This window comes from Petromyzon marinus (assembly GCF_048934315.1).
Source record: "Petromyzon marinus isolate PM22_M1 ecotype Great Lakes invasive population chromosome 69 unlocalized genomic scaffold, UKy_Petmar_22M1.pri1.0 chr69_unloc.1, whole genome shotgun sequence".
Taxonomy (NCBI): domain Eukaryota; kingdom Metazoa; phylum Chordata; class Hyperoartia; order Petromyzontiformes; family Petromyzontidae; genus Petromyzon; species Petromyzon marinus.
The window spans coordinates 630,184-651,096 of NW_027422601.1; the positions used below are offsets into that span (position 1 = coordinate 630,184).

The 20,913-nt window shown below is 52.6% G+C and overlaps 1 protein-coding gene across 1 annotated transcript; it reads left to right on the top strand.

Annotated features, from left to right (window-relative positions):
• The first annotated feature begins 817 nt into the window (after nt 1-817).
• LOC142908078 (DNA-dependent protein kinase catalytic subunit-like) lies at nt 818-20,619 on the top strand. The gene is made up of 9 exons (XM_076058252.1): nt 818-1,987; nt 4,541-4,617; nt 7,373-7,465; nt 11,269-11,343; nt 12,182-12,290; nt 15,488-15,600; nt 17,548-17,647; nt 20,406-20,461; nt 20,566-20,619. The coding sequence occupies exons 1-9, from the start codon at nt 1,846-1,848 to the stop codon at nt 20,617-20,619; spliced, it is 819 nt and encodes a 272-aa protein (XP_075914367.1). The 5' UTR covers nt 818-1,845.
• The last annotated feature ends 294 nt before the right edge of the window (nt 20,620-20,913 follow it).

Consider the following 20,913-nt stretch of genomic DNA (forward strand, 5'->3'; position numbering starts at 1 on the left):
TTTGAGAGGGGGGGATGTGTCAGACATTTGTGACGATGTGTGACGAGGGGCGGGGGGAGTGGGGGGGGGTTTGAGAAATATGACGTCTCATCAAAATGCGCAACTTTAAATAAATATAGACAAACACGTTCTAGTTAATTAAAGAGCCTTTTTTTAAATACATGTTTTCTCCTACGACATCGGAGTGCAGCGCCGCATTAAATACCCGACTACAATGACGTCATATTTGAGGGGGGGGGGCGGGGTCTGATTTTTTGTGACGTCACGTGACGAAGAGAGGGGGGAGGTCAAAAAATCGCGTGACGTCATTTATGGACGGCCCCTAATTGGCAATAATTAATCATTATAATTACTCATAGAGACCCATAGACTACTTATAATTAGCAATACTTTGCAATCAATAGGAATAATGAACACGGCAGAACAATGCTGATTTCGCACGATTAATATTCCGTCAAATAATGCAACAATTATCTCGATTTTAAGTGAAAATTCACCACAGTTTTATTTTACGCACTTAATAGATGCTGTATGTTAATTATTTTACAACAGAATCATATTTTATTTTTTTAAAAAACGTACCATTAAATATACCCGGGTAATCGATTGCATCGATTTACCTCTTTAAGATTCTACAGTAATCGATTCCTCCCGTAGAGAACGCGTTTTTTTTTTGCCGCCGTCGACGTGCAATCGGATTACCGCGTCTACGCGGAATCGATGGCTGCGGGATAAAGGAATCGATTCTCGGTGCCATCATTGACACAGGGTGGAGGGTGTCCAGATGCAGCTGCAGCGGTGGTGGTAGTGGTGGTGTGGTAGTGGTGGTGGTGTGGTAGTGGTGGTGGTGTTGTAGTGGTGGTGGTAGTAGTGGTGGTGGTAGTAGTGGTGGTGGTGGTGGTGTGGTATTGTGGTAGTGTTGGTGGTAGTGTGGTATTGTGGTAGTGGTGTTGTAGTGGTGTTGTAGTGGTGTTGTAGTGGTGGTAGTGGTGGTGTGGTGGTAGTAGTGTGGTAGTGGTGGTGTGGTGTGGTAGTGGTGGTAGTGGTGTGGTATTGTGGTAGTGGTAGTAGTGTGGTAGTGGTGGTGTTGTGGTAGTGGTGTGGTAGTAGTGTGGTAGTGGTGGTGGTGGTATTGGTGTTGTAGTAGTGGTGGTAGTAGTGTGGTAGTGGTGGTAGTGGTGTGGTAGTAGTGGTAGTGGTGGTGGTAGTGTGGTGGTGTTGGTAGTGTGGTAGTGGTGGTGGTAGTGTTGTAGTGTGGTGGTAGTAGTGGTAGTGGTGGTATTGTTGTAGTGTGGTGGTGGTAGTGGTAGTGTGGTAGTGGTGGTGGTAGTGGTGTGGTAGTGGTGTGGTAGTGGTGTGGTAGCAGCGGTAGTAGTGTGGTAGTGTGGTAGTAGTGGCGGTAGTGTGGTAGTAGTGTGGTAGTAGTAGTAGCAGCGGTAGTGGTGGTAGTAGTGGTAGTAGTGGTGGTATTAGCAGTAGTAGCAGCGGTAGTGGTGGTAGTAGTGGTGGTAGTAGTAGCAGTAGTAGCAGTGGTAGTAGTGGTGGTAGTAGCAGTAGTAGTGGTAGTGGTGGTAGTAGTAGTGGTAGTAGCAGTGGTAGTAGTGGTGGGTGGTGGTAGCAGTGGTAGTAGCATCATCAGCATCATCAGCATCATCATCGGCAGCATCATCAGCATCATTAGCAGCAGCAGTATCATCAACAGCATCATCATCAGCAGCATCATCATCAGCAGCATCATCAGCAGTATCATCACCAGCATCATCATCAGCAGTATCATCATCAGCATCATCAACAGCATCATCATCAGCAGCATCATCATCAGCAGGGCATCGTGAGCAGTGAGCCATGTCCGGCACGCTGACGCGGCTGCTGGGACAGCTGCACGCCTCGCTGGATCCCCGGGGCGACGTTTCGGGAGCGACCCCTTCCTCGGTGGCCTCGGAGCTGAGGGCAGAGGTCACGGGATCACGCGTGGCCGACCGAGCACGTGAGAGCGAGGGCTGGGGCACTGCACTCCATTTATTCGTTCGCCGAGTCACTCCGTCATTCATTCACTCACTCATTCAGCCTTTCAGCCATTCACTGATTCATTCACTCATTCATTGAGCCATTCACTGATTCAGTCTTTCAGCCATTCACTCATTCAGCCTTTCAGCCATTCACTGATTCATTCACTCATTCATTGAGCCATTCACTCATTCAGTCTTTCAGCCATTCACTCATTCAGCCTTTCAGCCATTCACTGATTCATTCACTCATTCATTGAGCCATTCACTCATTCAATCTTTCAGCCATTCACTGATTCAGCCTTTCAGCCATTCACTGATTCATTGAGCCATTCACTCATTCAGTCGTTCAGCCATTCACTGATTAATTCTCTCGTTCATTCAGCCATTCACTCATTCAGCCTTTCAGCCAATCACTGATTCATTCACTCATTCATTCAGCCATTCGCTCATTCAGTCTTTCAGCCATTAACTGATTCATTCACACATTCATTCAGCCATTCACTCATTCAGTCTTTCAGCCATTCACTGATTCATTCACTGATTCGTTCAGTCAGCCATTCACTCATTCAGCCATTCACTGATTCATTCTCTCGTTCAGTCTTTCACCAATTCATTCACTCAGTCGTTCAGCCATTCACTGATTCGTTCAGTCAGCCATTCACTCATTCAGCCTTTCAGCCAATCACTGATTCATTCACTCATTCATTCAGCCATTCACTCATTCAGCCGTTCAGCCAATTACTGATTCAGCCTTTCAGCCATTCGCTGATTCATTCATTCACCCATTCACTCATTCAGTCTTTCAGCCATTCACTGATTCATTCACTGATTCATTGAGCCATTCACTCATTCAGTATTTCAGCCATTCACTGATTCATTCTCTCGTTCAGTCTTTCACCGATTCATTCACTCAGCCATTCACTGATTCGTTCAGTCAGCCATTCACTCATTCAGTCTTTCAGCCATTCACTGATTCATTCACTCATTCATTCAGCCATTCACTCATTCAGTCTTTCAGACATTCACTGATTCATTCACTCATTCATTCAGCCATTCACTCATTCAGTCTTTCAGCCATTCACTGATTCATTCACTCATTTAGTCAGCCATTCACTCATTTAGTCTTTCAGCCATTCACTGGTTCATTCTCTCGTTCAGTCTTTCACCTATTCATTCACTCAGTCGTTCAGCCATTCACTGATTCGTTCAGTCAGCCATTCACTCATTCAGTCTTTCAGCCATTCACTGATTCATTCTCTCATTCAGTCTTTCCTCCGATTTATTCACTCAGCCATTCACTGATTCGTTCAGTCAGCCATTCACTCATTCACTCATTCAGCCATTCACTGATTCATTCTCTCGTTCAGTCTTTCACCAATTCATTCACTCAGTCGTTCAGCCATTCACTGATTCGTTCAGTCAGCCATTCACTCATTCAGCCTTTCAGCCAATCACTGATGCATTCACTCATTCATTCAGCCATTCACTCATTCAGTCTTTCAGCCATTCACTCATTCAGTCTTTCAGTCATTCGCTGATTAATTCACTCGTTCATTCAGCCATTCACTCATTCAGTCTTTCAGCCATTCACTGATTCATTCTCTCATTCATTCAGCCATTCACTCATTCAGTTTTTCAGCCATTCACTCATTCAGTCTGAGATGGGGAGGGTGGTGGGGGGAGGTTGAGGTGGGGAGGGTGGGGGGAAGGTCTGGGGAAGGTGGGGGGAAGGTGAGGTGGGGAGGGTGGGGGGAAGGTGGGGGGAAGGTGAGGTGGGGAGGGTGGGGGGAAGGTGAGGTGGGGAGGGTGGGGGGAAGGTGAGGTGGGGAGGGTGGGGGGAAGGTGAGGTGGGGGGAAGGTGGGGGGAAGGTGAGGTGGGGGGAAGGTGGGGGGAAGGTGCGATGGGGAGGTGGTGGTGGTGGGGTGGTGGTGGTGGTGGTGGGGTGGTGGTGGTAGTGGGGTGGTTGGTGGTGGTGGTGGGGTGGTGGTAGTGGGGTGGTGGTGGTAGTGGGGTGGTGATGGTGGTGGTGGTGGGGTGGGGGTGGGGTGGTGGTGGGGTGGTGGTGGTGGTGGTAGTGGGGTGGTGATGGTGGTAGGGGGGGGGTGGTGGTGGTGGTGGTGGGGTGGTGGTGGTGGTGGGGGTGGTGGTGGGGGTGGTGGTGGGGTGGTGGTGGTGGTGGTGGGGTGGTGGTGGGGTGGTGGTGGTGGTGGTGGTGGGGTGGTGGTGGTGGTGGTTGGTGGTGGTGGTGGGGTGGTGCTGGTGGTGGTGGTGGGGTGGTGGTGGTGGGGTGGTGGTGGGGTGGTGGTGGGGTGGTGGTGGGGTGGTGGTGGGGTGGTGGTGGTGGGGTGGTGGTGGGGTGGTGGTGGTGGGGGGGTGGTGGTGGTGGTGGTGGGGTGGTGGTGGGGTGGTGGTGGTGGGGTGGTGGTGGGGTGGTGGTGGTGGTGGTGATGATGGTGGTGGTGATGATGGTGGTGGTTAACTCCCCCCCTTGTGCTTTCTCCCCCCCCCCCCGTGCCCCCGTGTTTCCCAGTCGAGTTCTGCTCCTGCATCTTCGACGGGCAGCACGGCCTGCCGGCGTTCCTGCGGCGAGCCCAGGGACACGACGAGGTGGGTCGCTGGGCCGCTGGGCCTCTGGTGGCTGGGCCGCTGAGCCGCTGGGTCGCTGGTCGCTGGGTCGCTGGGCCGCTGGGCCTCTGGTGGCTGGGCCGCTGGGCCTCTGGTGGCTGGGCCGCTGGGCCTCTGGTCGCTGGGTCGCTGGGCCGCTGGGCCTCTGGTGGCTGAGCCGCTGGGCCTCTGGTGGCTGGGTCGCTGGGCCGCTGGGCCGCTGGGCCGCTGGTGGCTGGTGGCTGGTGGCTGGTGGCTGGGGGCTGGTGGCTGGGGGCTGGTGACTGGTCGCTGGTGGCTGGTGGCTGGGCGCTGGGTCGCTGGTGGCTGGTGGCTGGTGGCTGGGCGCTGGTTGCTTGTGGCTGGTGGCTGGTGGCTGGGTCGCTGGTGGCTGGTTGCTGGGCCGCTGGTGGCTGGTGGCTGGTGGCTGGTGGCTGGTTGCTGGGCTGCTGGTGGCTGGTGGCTGGGCGCTGGTGGCGGTCCCTGGGCCACAGAGGAAGGGCCACCGTCTCCCTCCCCACTATCATCCCAACATCATCCCAACGTCATCCCAACTTCATCTCAACATCATCGCAACATCATCACATCATCACAATATCATCACAACATCATCCGCAACATCATCCGCAACATCATCACAACATCATCCGCAACATCATCCCAACGTCATCACAACATCATCCCAACATCATCCGCAACATCATCACAACATCATCCCAACATCATCACAACATCATCCCAACATCATCCGCAACATCATCGCAACATCATCGCAACATCATCGCAACATCATCGCAACATCATCGCAACATCATCCCAACATCATCCCAACATCATCCCAACATCATCCCAACATCATCCCAATATCATCCCAACATCATCCCAATATCATCCCATTCTCATCGCAATATCATCGCAACATCATCCGCAACATCATTCGCAACATCATCGCAACATCATCTCAACATCATCCCAATCTCATTCCAACATCATCCGCAACATCATCCGCAACATCATCCAACATCATCCGCAACATCATCCCAACATCATCACAACATCATCCGCAACATCATCACAATATCATCACAACATCATCACAATATCATCACAACATCATCCCAACATCATCCGCAACATCATCACAACATCATCCGCAACATCATCCCAACGTCATCACAACGTCATCACAACGTCATCACAACGTCATCACAACATCATCACAACATCATCCGCTACATCGCAACATCATCACAACATCATCCGCAACATCATCCGCAACATCATCCCAACATCATCACAACATCATCACAATATCATCACAACATCATCCCAACATCATCCCAACATCATCACAACATCATCACAACATCATCCCAACATCATCCGCAACATCATCCCAACATCATCCGCAACATCATCACAATTCACAACATCATCACAACATCATCCCAACATCATCCCAACATCATCACAACATCATCACAACATCATCCCAACATCATCCGCAACATCATCCCAACATCATCCGCAACATCATCACAATATCATCCGCAACATCATCCCAACGTCATCACAACATCATCCGCAACATCATCACAACATCATCCGCAACATCATCCCAACATCATCCCAACATCATCGCAACATCATCCGCAACATCATCCCAATCTCATTCCAACATCATCACAACATCATCCGTAACATCATCACAACATCATCACAACATCATCACAACATCATCACAACATCATCCGCAACATCATCCGCAACATCATCGCAACATCATCCCAACATCATCCCAACATCATCACAATATCATCACAACATCATCACAATATCATCACAACATCATCCCAACATCATCCCAACATCATCCCAACATCATCGCAACATCATCGCAACATCATCGCAACATCATCGCAACATCATCCGCAACATCATCCGCAACATCATCCGCAACATCATCCCAACATCATCCCAACATCATCACAACATCATCTCAACATCATCCCAATCTCATCACAACATCATCACAATATCATCACAACATCATCCCAACATGATCCGCAACATCATCACAACATCATCCCAACATCATCCGCAACATCATCCCAACATCATCCGCAACATCATCCCAATCTCATCCCAACATCATCCGCAACATCATCCGCAACATCATCACAACATCATCCGCAACATCATCCGCAACATCATCCCAACATCATCCCAACATCATCACAACATCATCACAATATCATCACAACATCATCCGCAACATCATCCCAACATCATCTGCAACATCATCCGCAACATCATCACAATATCATCCGCAACATCATCCCAACGTCATCACAATATCATCCGCAACATCATCACAACATCATCCGCAACATCATCCCAACGTCATCCGCAACATCATCCGCAACATCATCCGCAACATCATCTCAACATCATCTCAACATCATCCCAATCTCATTCCAACATCATCACAACATCATCACAACATCATCACAACGTCATCACAACGTCATCACAACGTCATCACAACGTCATCCCAACGTCATCACAACGTCATCACAACATCATCACAACATCATCACAACATCATCCCGACGGCGTACGTAAATGTGCGTGTGTGTGTGTGCGTCACCGGGGACGGGGAAAGGGTGAATCGGGTGCTCGCTGGGCGTAACCCTCCTCCTCATCCTCCTCCTCATCCTCATCCTCCCCCTCCTCCTCCTCCTCCTCGCCTGCACAGCTGAAGGAGGTGCGCGAGGAGGTGCTGAGGGGTCTGCGCGAGTTCCTGGAGACGGTCGGCAGCCATGCCAAGGACTACACCGGAGCCATCAAGGTGCACAGCGCCGTCGTCAAAGCCACTAGCTTCACCACCACCGTCATCACCACCACCAGCGTCACCACCACCACCGTCACCACCACCAGCGTCACCACCACCATCATCACCACCACCATCACCACCACCGTCACCACCACCGTCACCATCATCACCACCACCGTCACCACCACCATCATCACCACCGTCATCACCACCACCATCATCACCACCACCGTCACCATCATCACCACCGTCACCACCACCATCATCACCACCACCATCACCACCACTGTCACCACCACCGTCACCATCATCACCACCACCAGCGTCACCACCACCAGCGTCACCACCACCGTCACCACCGTCACCACCGTCACCGCCTTCACCGCCTTCACCACCTTCACCACCTTCACCACTGTCACCACTGTCATCACCGTCACCACCGTCATCACCGTCATCACCGTCACCACTGTCATCACCGTCACCACCGTCATCACCGTCACCACCGTCATCACCGTCATCACCGTCACCACCGTCATCACCGTCACCACCGTCACCACCGTCATCACCGTCATCACCGTCATCACCGTCATCACCGTCACCACCGTCATCACCGTCACCACCGTCATCACTGTCATCACCGTCACCTACTTCACCACTGTCATCACCGTCACCACCTTCACCACCATCATCACCGTCATCGCCGTTACCACCTTCACCGTCACCACCGTCACCACCGTCACCACCTTCACCACCGTCACCACCTTCGTCACCATCACCACCTTCACCACCGTCACCACCGTCACCACCTTCACCACCGTCACCACCTTCACCACCGTCAAAACCGTCAAAACCATCACCACCGTCACCACCGTCATCACCGTCATCACCTTCACCACCGTCATCACCTTCACCGTCACCACCGTCATCACCGTCATCACCGTCATCACCGTCACCACCTTCACCGTCACCACTGTCACCGCCATCACCACCTTCACCACCGTTATCACCGTCATCACCGTCACCACCGTCATCACCGTCACCACCGTCATCACCTTTACCACCGTCACCTTCACCACTGTCATCACCGTCACCTACTTCACCACTGTCATCACCGTCACCACCGTCATCACTGTCATCACCGTCACCACCTTCACCACTGTCATCACCGTCACCACCTTCACCACCACCATCATCACCGTCATCGCCGTTACCGTCACCACCGTCACCACCTTCACCACCTTCAACGCCGTCACCACCGTCACCACCGTCACCACCTTTGTCACCGTCACCACCTTCGTCACCGTCACCACCTTCACCACCGTCACCACCGTCACCACCTTCACCACCGTCACCACCTTCACCACCGTCAAAACCATCACCACCGTCACCACCGTCATCACCGTCATCACCTTCACCACCGTCATCACCGTCACCACCGTCATCACCGTCATCACCGTCACCACCTTCACCGTCACCACTGTCACCGCCATCACCACCTTCACCACCGTTATCACCGTTATCACCGTCACCACCGTCACCACCTTCACCACCTTCACCGTCACCACCGTCACCACCGTCACCACCGTCACCACCTTTGTCACCGTCACCACCTTCGTCACCGTCACCACCTTCACCACCGTCACCACCGTCACCACCTTCACCACCTTCACCACCATCACCACCGTCAAAACCGTCAAAACCATCACCACCGTCACCACCGTCATCACCGTCATCACCTTCACCACCGTCATCACCGTCACCACCGTCATCACCGTCATCACCGTCATCACCTTCACCGTCACCACTGTCACCGCCATCACCACCTTCACCACCGTTATCACCGTCACCACCTTCACCACCTTCACCACCTTCACCTTCACCACCGTCACCTTCACCACCTTCACCAGCTTCACCACCTTCATCGTCATCATCGTCACCATCGTCACCACCGTCATCACCTTCACCATCGTCATCACCGTCACCACCTTCGTCACCACCGTCACCACCTTCACCCTCACCACCGTCACCACCGTCACCACCTTCACCGTCACCACCGTCACCACCTTCACCACCTTCACCGCCGTCACCACTTTCATCACTTTCACCACCGTCACCGTCACCACCATCACCACCGTCATCACCGTCACCACCTTCACCACCGTCACCACCGTCACCACTAAGATTACCCATAGACTCACATTACCCATAGACTCACACTGCCCATAGACTCACATTACCCGTAGACTCACACTACCCACAGACTCACATTACCCATAGACTCACACTACCCATAGACTCACACTACCCATAGATTCACATTACCCACAGACTCACATTACCCATAGACTCACACTACCCATAGACTCACACTACCCATAGACTCACACTACCCATAGACTCACATTACCCATAGACTCACATTACCCATAGACTCACATTACCCATAGACTCACATTACCCGTAGACTCACATTACCCATAGACTCACATTACCCATAGACTCACACTACCCATAGACTCACATTACCCATAGACTAAAACTACCCATAGACTCACATTGCCCATAGACTCACATTACCCATAGACTCACATTACCCATAGACTCACATTACCCATAGACTCACACTACCCATAGACTCACATTACCCATAGACTCACATTACCCATAGACTAAAACTACCCATAGACTCACATTGCCCATAGACTCACATTACCCATAGACTCACATTACCCATAGACTCACACTACCCATAGACTCACATTGCCCATAGACTAAAACTACCCACAGACTCACATTACCCACAGACTCACACTACCCATAGACTCACATTGCCCATAGACTCACATTACCCACAGACTCACACTACCCATAGACTCACATTACCCATAGACTCACATTACCCACAGACTCACATTACCCATAGACTCACATTACCCACAGACTCACATTACCCATAGACTCACACTACCCATAGACTCACATTACCCACAGACTCACACTACCCATAGACTCACATTACCCATAGACTCACATTACCCATAGACTCACATTGTCCATAGACTCACATTACCCATAGACTCACATTGCCCATAGACTCACACTACCCATAGACTCACATTACCCACAGACTCACGTTACCTGTAGACTCACACTACCCATAGACTCACATTGCCCATAGACTCACATTACCCACAGACTCACATTACCCATAGACTCACACTACCCATAGACTCACATTGCCCATAGACTCACATTACCCATAGACTAACACTACCCATAGACTCACATTACCCATAGACTCACATTACCCATAGACTCACACTACCCATAGACTCACATTACCCATAGACTCACACTGCCCATAGACTCACATTACCCACAGACTCACATTACCCGTAGACTCACATTACCCATAGACTCACATTGCCCACAGACTCACATTACCCATAGACTCACATTACCCGTAGACTCACATTGCCCACAGACTCACATTGCCCACAGACTCACATTACCCATAGACTCACATTACCCATAGACTCACACTACCCATAGACTCACACTACCCATAGACTCACATTACCCATAGACTCACATTACCCATAGACTCACATTACCCATAGATTAACACTACCCATAGACTCACATTACCCACAGACTCACATTACCCACAGACTCACATTACCCACAGACTCACATTACCCATAGACTCACATTACCTGTAGACTCACATTACCCATAGACTCAACACTACCCACAGACTCACGCTGCGCACAGACTCACGCTGAGCACACAGAGACATCAGACCTGTTTGCTTGCAGGAGATTTGTGTACTTTGCTACAGCAAGGAAAGAGCCGCAAAGACTAAAGTCTGCGCCTTGGAGCTGCTGATCAAGGTACGGGTGGGCGCAGAGACACCGCACGCACAGAGACACCGCACGCACACAGACACCGCACGCACACAGAGACACTGCACACACACAGACACCGCACGCACAGAGACACCGCACGCACAGAGACACCGCGCGCACACAGACACCGCACACACACAGAGACACCGCACAGAGAGAGACCGCGCGCACACACAGACACCGCACACACACAGAGACACTGCACACACACAGAGACACCGCACACACAGAGACACCGCACACACAGAGACACCGCGCGCACACAGACACCGCGCACACACAGAGACACCGCACACACAGAGACACCGCACACACAGAGACACCGCACACACACAGAGACACCGCACACACAGAGACACCGCATGCACACAGACACCGCGCGCACAGAGACACCGCACACACACAGACACCGCACACACATAGACACCGCACACACAGAGACACCGCACACACACAGACACCGCACACACATAGACACCGCACACACACAGAGACACCGCACACACACAGAGACACCGCAGGGAGACACCGCACACACAGAGACACCGCACACACACAGAGACACCGCACACACACAGACACCGCGCCTGTCGTGTTTGTGTGTGTGTGTATCGTGCGTTTGTTGTTTGTAACGTTCTCTATGCCGTGACCCGCACCCCCTTAACCGCACCATCCATGACATGAAGAGCACCACAGCTGGTCGGAAATTCTTCCTTGCTGCATCACAGCTGAAACGCAACGATTCTCGATGATTCTCATACTTCCTCCTCCTCGACCTCCTCCTCCTCCTCCACCTCCTCCACCTCCTCCACCTCCTCCTTAGGCTGTCCACGTCGGCTCGGTCTCGTCGCACGGTCAGAACTTGGGCGTCCAGAGCCTCTTCAACAAGTTCTACGGCGAACTGGCGAGCAAAAGCAAAGTGTCCGACACGGGTGAGGTGGCCGGGAGGAGGGCGGAATCCGGTACTAGGGGATCCACACGGATCTCCGGGTCTTGAATTCGTACGGCAGGGAGGAGGGCTGAATCTGGTACTAGGGGATCCACGCGGATCTCCGGGTCTTGAATTCGTACCGCAGGGAGGAGGGGTATCAGGTACTAGGGGATCAATACGGATCTCCGGATCTTGAATTCGTACCGCAGGAAGGAGGGCTGAATCTGGTACTAGGGGATCCACACGGATCTCCGGGTCTTGAATTCGTACCGCAGGGAGGAGGGGTATCAGGTACTACGGGATCAACACGGATCTCCGGTTCTTGAATTCGTACGGCAGGGAGGAGGGCTGAATCCGGTACTAGGGGATCAACACGGATCTCCGGATCTTGAATTCGTACGGCAGGGAGGAGGGCGGAATCTGTTACTAGGGGATCCACACGGATCTCCGGATCTTGAATTCGTACTGCAAGGAGGCCGGAATCCAGTACTAGGGGATCCACATGGATCTCCGGATCTTGAATTCGTACTGCAGGGAGGAGCGGAATCCGGTACTAGGGGATCCACACGGATCTCCGGATCTTGAATTGGTACGACACGGAGGGCTGAATCTGGTACTAGGGGATCCACACGGATCTCCGGATCTTGAATTCGTACCGCAGGGAGGAGGGCTGAATCTGGTACTAGGAGATCAACACGGATCTCCGGGTCTTGAATTCGTACGGCAGGGAGGAGGGCTGAATCTGGTACGAGGGGATCAACACGGATCTCCGGGTCTTGAATTCGTACCGCAGGGAGGAGGGGTATCAGGTACTAGGGGATCCACACGGATCTCCGGATCTTGAATTCGTACTGCAGGGAGGGCTGAATCCGGTACTAGGGGATCAACACGGATCTCCGGGTCTTGAATTCGTATCACAGGGAGGAGGGGTATCAGGTACTAGGGGATCCACACGGATCTCCGGATCTTGAATTCGTACCACAGGGAGGGCTGAATCCGTTACTAGGGGATCCACACGGATCTCCGGATCTTGAATTCGTACTGCAGGGAGGAGCGGAATCCGGTACTAGGGGATCCACACGGATCTCCGGATCTTGAATTCGTACGGCCAGGAGGGCTGAATCTGGTACTAGGGGATCCACACGGATCTCCGGATCTTTAATTCATATGGCAGGAAAGGCTGCATCTGGTACTAGGGGATCAACACGGATCTCCGGATCTTGAATTCGTACCGCAGGAAGGAGGGCTGAATCTGGTACTAGGGGATCCACACGGATCTCCGGGTCTTGAATTCGTACCGCAGGAAGGAGGGCTGAATCTGGTACTAGGGGATCCACACGGATCTACGGATCTTGAATTCGTACAGCAGGAAAGGGTGAATCTGGTACTAGGGGATCAACACGGATCTACGGGTCTTGAATTCGTACGGCAGGGAGGAGAGGAATCTGGTACTAGGGGATCCACACGGATCTCCGGATCTTGAATTCGTACCGCAGGGAGGAGAGGTATCTGGTACTGTCACGCGATCTCCATAACGCTATTGAGACATCAAAGTCAGAAGTGTTGAGTCTATGGTGCAGTGTTGAGTCTATGGTGCAGTGTTGAGTCTATAGTGCAGTGTTGAGTCTATGGTGCAGGGTTGAGTCTGTGGTGCAGTGTTGAGTCTATGGTGCAGTGTTGAGTTTATGGGCAGTGTTGAGTCTATGGTGCAGTGTTGAGTCTATGGGGCAGTGTTGAGTCTATGGTGCAGTGTTGAGTCTATGGTGCAGTGCTGAGTCTATGGTGCAGTGTTGAGTCTATGGTGCAGTGTTGAGTCTATGGTGCAGTATTGAGTCTATGGTGCAGTGTTGAGTCTATGGTGCAGTGTTGAGTTTATGGGCAGTGTTGAGTCTATGGTGCAGTGTTGAGTCTATGGGGCAGTGTTGAGTCTATGGTGCAGTGTTGAGTCTATGGTGCAGTGCTGAGTCTATGGTGCAGTGTTGAGTCTATGGTGCAGTGTTGAGTCTATGGTGCAGTATTGAGTCTATGGTGCAGTGTTGAGTCTGTGGTGTAGTGTTGAGTCTGTGGTGCAGTGTTGAGTCTATGGTGCAGTGTTGAGTCTATGGGCAGTGTTGAGTCTATGGTGCTGTGTTGAGTCTATGGTGCAGTGTTGAGTCTATGGTGCAGTGTTGAGTCTGTGGTGCAGTGTTGAGTCTATGGTGAAGTGTTGAGTCTATGGGCAGTGTTGAGTCTATGGTGCAGTGTTGAGTCTATGGGCAGTGTTGAGGCTATGGTGCAGTGTTGAGTATATGGTGCAGTGTTGAGTCTATGGTGCAGTGTTGAGTCTATGGTGCAGTGTTGAGTCTATGGTGCAGTGTTGAGTCTATGGTGCAGTGTTGAGTCTATGGTGCAGTGTTGAGTCTATGGTGCAGTGTTGAGTCTATGGGCAGTGTTGAGGCTATGGTGCAGTGTTGAGTCTATGGTGCAGTGTTGAGTCTATGGGCAGTGTTGAGTCTGTGGTGCAGTGTTGAGTCTATGGTGCAATGTTGAGTCTATGGTGCAGTGTTGAGTCTATGGTGCAGTGTTGAGTCTATGGTGCAGTGTTGAGTCTATGGTGCAGTGTTGAGTCTATGGTGCAGTGTTGAGTCTATGGTGCAGTGTTGAGTCTATGGTGCAGTGTTGAGTCTATGGTGCAGTGTTGAGTCTATGGGCAGTGTTGAGTCTATGGTGCAGTGTTGAGTCTATGGTGCAATGTTGAGTCTATGGTGCAGTGTTGAGTCTATGGTGCAGTGTTGAGTCTATGGTGCAGTGTTGAGTCTATGGGGCAGTGTTGAGTCTATGGTGCAGTGTTGAGTCTATGGGGCAGTGTTGAGTCTATGGTGCAGTGTTGAGTCTACGGTGCAGGGTTGAGTCTACGGTGCAGTGTTGAGTCTATGATGCAGTGTTGAGTCTATGGTGCAGTGTTGAGTCTATGGTGCAGTGCTGAGTCTATGGTGCAGTGTTGAGTCTACGGTGCAGCAATCGAACCCACGACCTCCTGCGTACCAGGCGAGGTAGTCAACATCTCCTAGCCACCGTGATGATGATGAGAGAGACGCAGACTCCACATCTACAGCAGCAGCAGGCGTCGTCAGGGTCGGGATCGAACCCACGACATCCTGCGTACCAGGCGAGGTAGTCAACATCTCTCGGCCACCGGTCTGTGACTCGTGTGCCCAGTGCTGGAGCGGATTTACGAGCTTCTGGGCGTTTTGTCCGAAGTCCACCCGGCGGAGATGGTGGACCAGGCGGGGCCGCTGTTCAGAGTCTACCTGGGGGAACTGAAAAGACAGGTACAGGTGGCGCTGTGATGACGACGATGCTGTGTGTGTGATGACGATGCTGTGTGTGTGATGACGATGCTGTGTGTGATGGTGGTGACGATGCTGTGTGTGTGTGTGATGACGATGCTGTGTGTGATGGTGGTGACGATGCTGTGTGTGATGGTGGTGACGATGCTGTGTGTGTGATGACGATGATGCTGTGTGTGTGATGATGACGGCGCTGTGGGTGTGATGACGATGATGCTGTGTGTGTGATGATGACGGCGCTGTGTGTGTGTGATGACGATGATGCTGTGTGTGTGTGATGACGATGATGCTGTGTGTGTGATGATGACGGCGCTGTGGGTGTGATGACGATGATGCTGTGTGTGTGATGATGACGATGATGCTGTGTGTGTGATGATGACGGCGCTGCTGTGTGTGTGATGATGACGGCGCTGTGTGTGTGATGACGGCGCTGTGTGTGTGTGATGACGATGCTGTGTGTGTGATGACGATGATGCTGTGTGTGTGATGATGACGGCGCTGTGGGTGTGATGACGATGATGCTGTGTGTGATAACGGTGCTGTGTGTGTGTGATGACGATGTTGTGTCTGTGATGATGACGACGCTGTGTGTGCGATGGTGATGATGCTGTGTGTGATGGTGGTGATGACGATGCTGTGTGTGTGATGACGATGATGCTGTGTGTGTGATGATGACGGCGCTGTGGGTGTGATGACAATGATGCTGTGTGATGATGACGGCGCTGTGTGTGCGATGGTGATGATGCTGTGTGTGTGATGGTGGTGATAACGGTGCTGTGTGTGTGATGACGATGATGCTGTGTGTGATGACGGTGCTGTGTGTGTGTGATGACGATGTTGTGTCTGTGATGATGACGACGCTGTGTTTGTGATGGTGATGATGCTGTGTGATGGTGGTGATGACGATGCTGTGTGTGTGATGATGACGGTGCTGTGTGTGTGATGACGATGCTGTGTGTGTGATGACGATGCTGTGTGTGATGACGATGCTGTGTGTGTGATGATGACGGTGCTGTGTGTGTGTGATGACGATGCTGTGTGTGTGATGACGATGCTGTGTGTGTGATGACGATGCTGTGTGTGATGGTGGTGACGATGCTGTGTGTGTGATGACGATGCCTTGTGTGTGTGATGCTGTGTGTGTGATGATGACGGCGCTGTGTGTGATGATGACGGCGCTGTGTGTGATGATGACGATGCTGTGTGTGATGGTGGTGATGACGATGCTGTATGTGTGTGATGACGATGCTGCGTGTGTGATGACGATGATGCTGTGTGTGATGGTGGTGATGACGATGCTGTGTGTGTGATGACGATGATGCTGTGTGTGATGACGATGCTGTGTGTGATGGTGGTGATGACGATGCTGTGTGTGATGACGATGCTGTGTGTGATGATGACGATGCTGTGTGTGTGATGATGACGATGCTGTGTGTAATGATGACGATGCTGTGTGTAATGATGACGATGCTGTGTGTAATGATGACGATGCTGTGTGTAATGATGACGATGCTGTGTGTGATGATGACGATGCTGTGTGTGTATGATGACGATGCTGTGTGTGTGATGATGACGATGCTGTGTGTGTGTGATGATGACGATGCTGTGTGTAATGATGACGATGCTGTGTGTGATGATGACGATGCTGTGTGTGATGATGACGATGCTGTGTGTGATGATGACGATGCTGTGTGTAATGATGACGATGCTGTGTGTAATGATGACGATGCTGTGTGTGTGATGATGACGATGCTGTGTGTGTGTGATGACGATGCTGTGTGTGATGGTGATGATGCTGTGTGTGTGATGATGACGGGCGTGGTGCCGGCCGCCTTTGTAGGTGCTGCTCGCTGACAGCACTTGACCCTAGAGTCTGTTAAAGGCTACACGGGGGACCTTTGTCTATGCGCTGTGTTTGTTTCTGCGTAGATGTGTGGCGCTGTGCGTGCACCGCGCCTGGCACTGGTGGCAGGTTGTCTGAGAGGCCTCACCTCCCTGCTCGTTCACTTCTCGCAGTTGGCAGTAGAAGGTGGTAACCGCCACCGCTATCGCCACCGCTATCGCCACCACGATCACTATCACCACCACCCAGTACTAACACTATCGCCACCACCGCCACCACCTCCACCACTATCACCACCACCCAGTACTAACACTACCACTATCACCACCACCGCCAACACTATCGCCACCACCGCCAACACCACCACCACTATCACCACCACCCAGTACTACCACTACCACTATCGCCACCACCGCCACCACCACCACTATCACCACCACCACGACCACTATCACCACCACCCAGTACTAACCCTACCACTATCGCCACCACCGCCATCACTATCGCCACCACCATGACCACTATCACCACCACCACTATCACCACCACCCAGTACTAACCCTACCACTACCACTATCGCCACCACTGCCATCACTATCGCCGCCACCACCACCACTATCGCCACCACCATGACCACTGTCACCACCACCCAGTACTAACCCTACTACTATCGCCACCACCGCCATCACTATCGCCACCACCACGACCACTATCACCACCACCACTATCACCACCACCCAGTACTAACCCTACCACTATCGCCACCACCACCATCACTATCGCCGCCACCACCACCACTATCACCACCACCACCACTATCACCACCACCCAGTACTAACCCTACCCCTATCGCCACCACCGCCAACTCCACCACCACCACTATCGCCACCACCACGACCACTATCACCACCACCCAGTACTAACCCTACCACCACCACTATCGCCACCACCACCAACACCACTATCACTATCGCCACCAACACCACCACCGCCACCACGACCACTATCACCACCACCCAGTACTAACCCTACCACTATCACTATTGCCACCACCACCACCACTATGGCCCCCACCCAGTACTAACCCTACCACCACCACTACCGCCACCACCACCCAGTACTAACCTTAATACCACCACCACCCAGTACTAACCCTACTACCACCACCACCACCACCCAGTACTAACCCTACTACCACCACCACCACCCAGTACTAACCCTACCACCACCACTACCGCCACCACCACCCAGTACTAACCTTAATACCACCACCACCCAGTACTAACCCTACTACCACCACCACCACCACCACCCAGTACTAACCCTACTACCACCACCACCACCACCCAGTACTAACCCTACCACCACCACTACCGCCACCACCACCCAGTACTAACCTTAATACCACCACCACCCAGTACTAACCCTACTACCAAAGACAAAGACAAAGATCCCCCGTATAGCCTTAACAGACTGTAGGGGCAAGTGCTGTTAGCGAGCACCTATGAAGGCCGGTAACGGTACACGAGGGGGTGGGTGGCCAGCACCACGCCCGACCGCCTTTGTCTCCCTAGTGGCAATGTTTACACACCGCACCAGGTGCTCATTTGAGGCTGAGTCGACCTAGGGGAGGCCCGGGACCGGTTCAGAAAATCGTCACTGGTGTTGGCCGTGAGCGGGAATCGAACCCGTGTCGCCGGGTTCATAGCGCAGCGCGCTAACCGCTACACTATCGCTCCCCCCTAACCTACTACCACCACCACCACCACCACCACCCAGTACTAACCCTACTACCACCACCTCTACCGCCACCACCACCACCCAGTACTAACCTTAATACCACCACCACCACCCAGTACTAACCCTACCACCACCACTACCGCCACCACCACCCAGTACTAACCTTAATACCACCACCACCACCACCAGCCAGTACTAACCCTACTACCACCACCAGCACCCAGTACTAACCTTACCACCACCACCCAGTACTAACCTTACTACCACCACCACCACCCAGTACTAACCTTACTACCACCACCACCAACACCACCACCCAGTACTAACCTTACTACCACCACCACCACCACCACTCAGTACTAACCCTACTACCACCCACTACTCACCCTAACCCTACTATCCAAGTCAATAACACTTAGTACCAACACTAACTCTGCTGGTGTCTCCCCGTGTCTCCCTGCGTCTCCCTGCGTCTCTCCCCGTGTGTCTCTGTGTCTCCCCGTGTCTCCCCGTGTCTCTCTGTGTCTCTCTGTCTCTCCCCGTGTCTCTCTGTCTCCCCGTGTCTCTCCCCGTGTCTCCCTGCGTCTCCCGTGTCTCCCTGCGTCTCCCCGCGTCTCCCCGCGTCTCCCCGTGTCTCCCCGTGTCTCTCTGTGTCTCCCCGTGTCTCCCCGTGTCTCTCTGTGTCTCTCTGTGTCTCTCCGTGTCTCTCTGTGTCTCTCCGTGTCTCCCCGTGTCTCTCCCCGTGTCTCTCCCCCGTGTCTCCCCGTGTCTCCCCGTGTCTCCCCTTGTCTGTCCGTGTCTCCCTGTGTCTCCCCGTGTCTCCCCGTGTCTCTCTGTGTCTCCCCGTGTCTCCCCATGTCTCCCCGTGTCTTTCTGTGTCTCCCCGCGTCTCCCCGCGTCTCCCCGTGTCTCGCCGCGTCTCCCCGTGTCTCCCCGTGTCTCTCTGTGTCTCCCCGTGTCTCTCTGTGTCTCCCCCGTGTCTCTCCCCGTGTCTCTTCCCGTGTCTCTCCCCGTGTCTCTCCCCGTGTCTCTCCCCGTGTCTCTCTGTCTCCCTCCCTGTGTCTCCCCGTGTCTCTCTGTCTCCCCGTGTCTCCCCGCGTCTCCCCGCGTCTCCCCGCGTCTCCCCGCGTCTCCCCGCGTCTCCCCGTGTCTCCCCGCGTCTCCCCGTGTCTCCCCGTCTCCCCGTGATTCTCTGTTTGCGCAGGTTTAACAATTATTGGTGAGATCTTCAACTTCACACTCAAAGCCATTGACCCTGAGGTGAGATTATGTTGATGTTGATTATGGTGATGATGTTGTTGCTGCTGATGCTGATGTTTGCTACTGATGCTGATGTTGTCATTCTTGTCTGCTCGTGTGTATAGGCTCACCTTAACCGCATGCCGTACCTTTGGGTGAGTCTACGGGTCTCTGTGTGAGTAGTCTGTGGGTCTCTGTGTGTGAGTAGTCTGTGGGTCTCTACTGTGTGAGTAGTCTGTGGGTCTCTACTTGTGAGTAGTCTGTGGGTCTCTACTGTGTGAGTAGTCTGAGGGTCTCTACTATGTGAGTAGTCTGTGGGTCTCTACTGTGTGAGTAGTCTGTGGGTCTCTACTGTGTGAGTAGTCTGTGGTCTCTACTGTGTGAGTAGTCTGTGGGTCTCTACTGTGTGAGTAGTCTGTGGGTCTCTGTGTGGGTAGTCTGTGGGTCTCTGTGTGAGTGGTCTGTGGGTCTCT

Excerpts from the sequence above, each read along its gene's own strand:
- LOC142908078 (XM_076058252.1), top strand. The coding sequence starts at position 1,846 with ATGTCCGGCACGCTGACGCGGCTGCTGGGACAGCTGCACGCCTCGCTG. Across the intron at positions 7,466-11,268 it reads ACTACACCGGAGCCATCAAG|GAGATTTGTGTACTTTGCTA; the intron begins GTGCACAGCGCC and ends GTTTGCTTGCAG. Across the intron at positions 11,344-12,181 it reads CCTTGGAGCTGCTGATCAAG|GCTGTCCACGTCGGCTCGGT; the intron begins GTACGGGTGGGC and ends CCTCCTCCTTAG.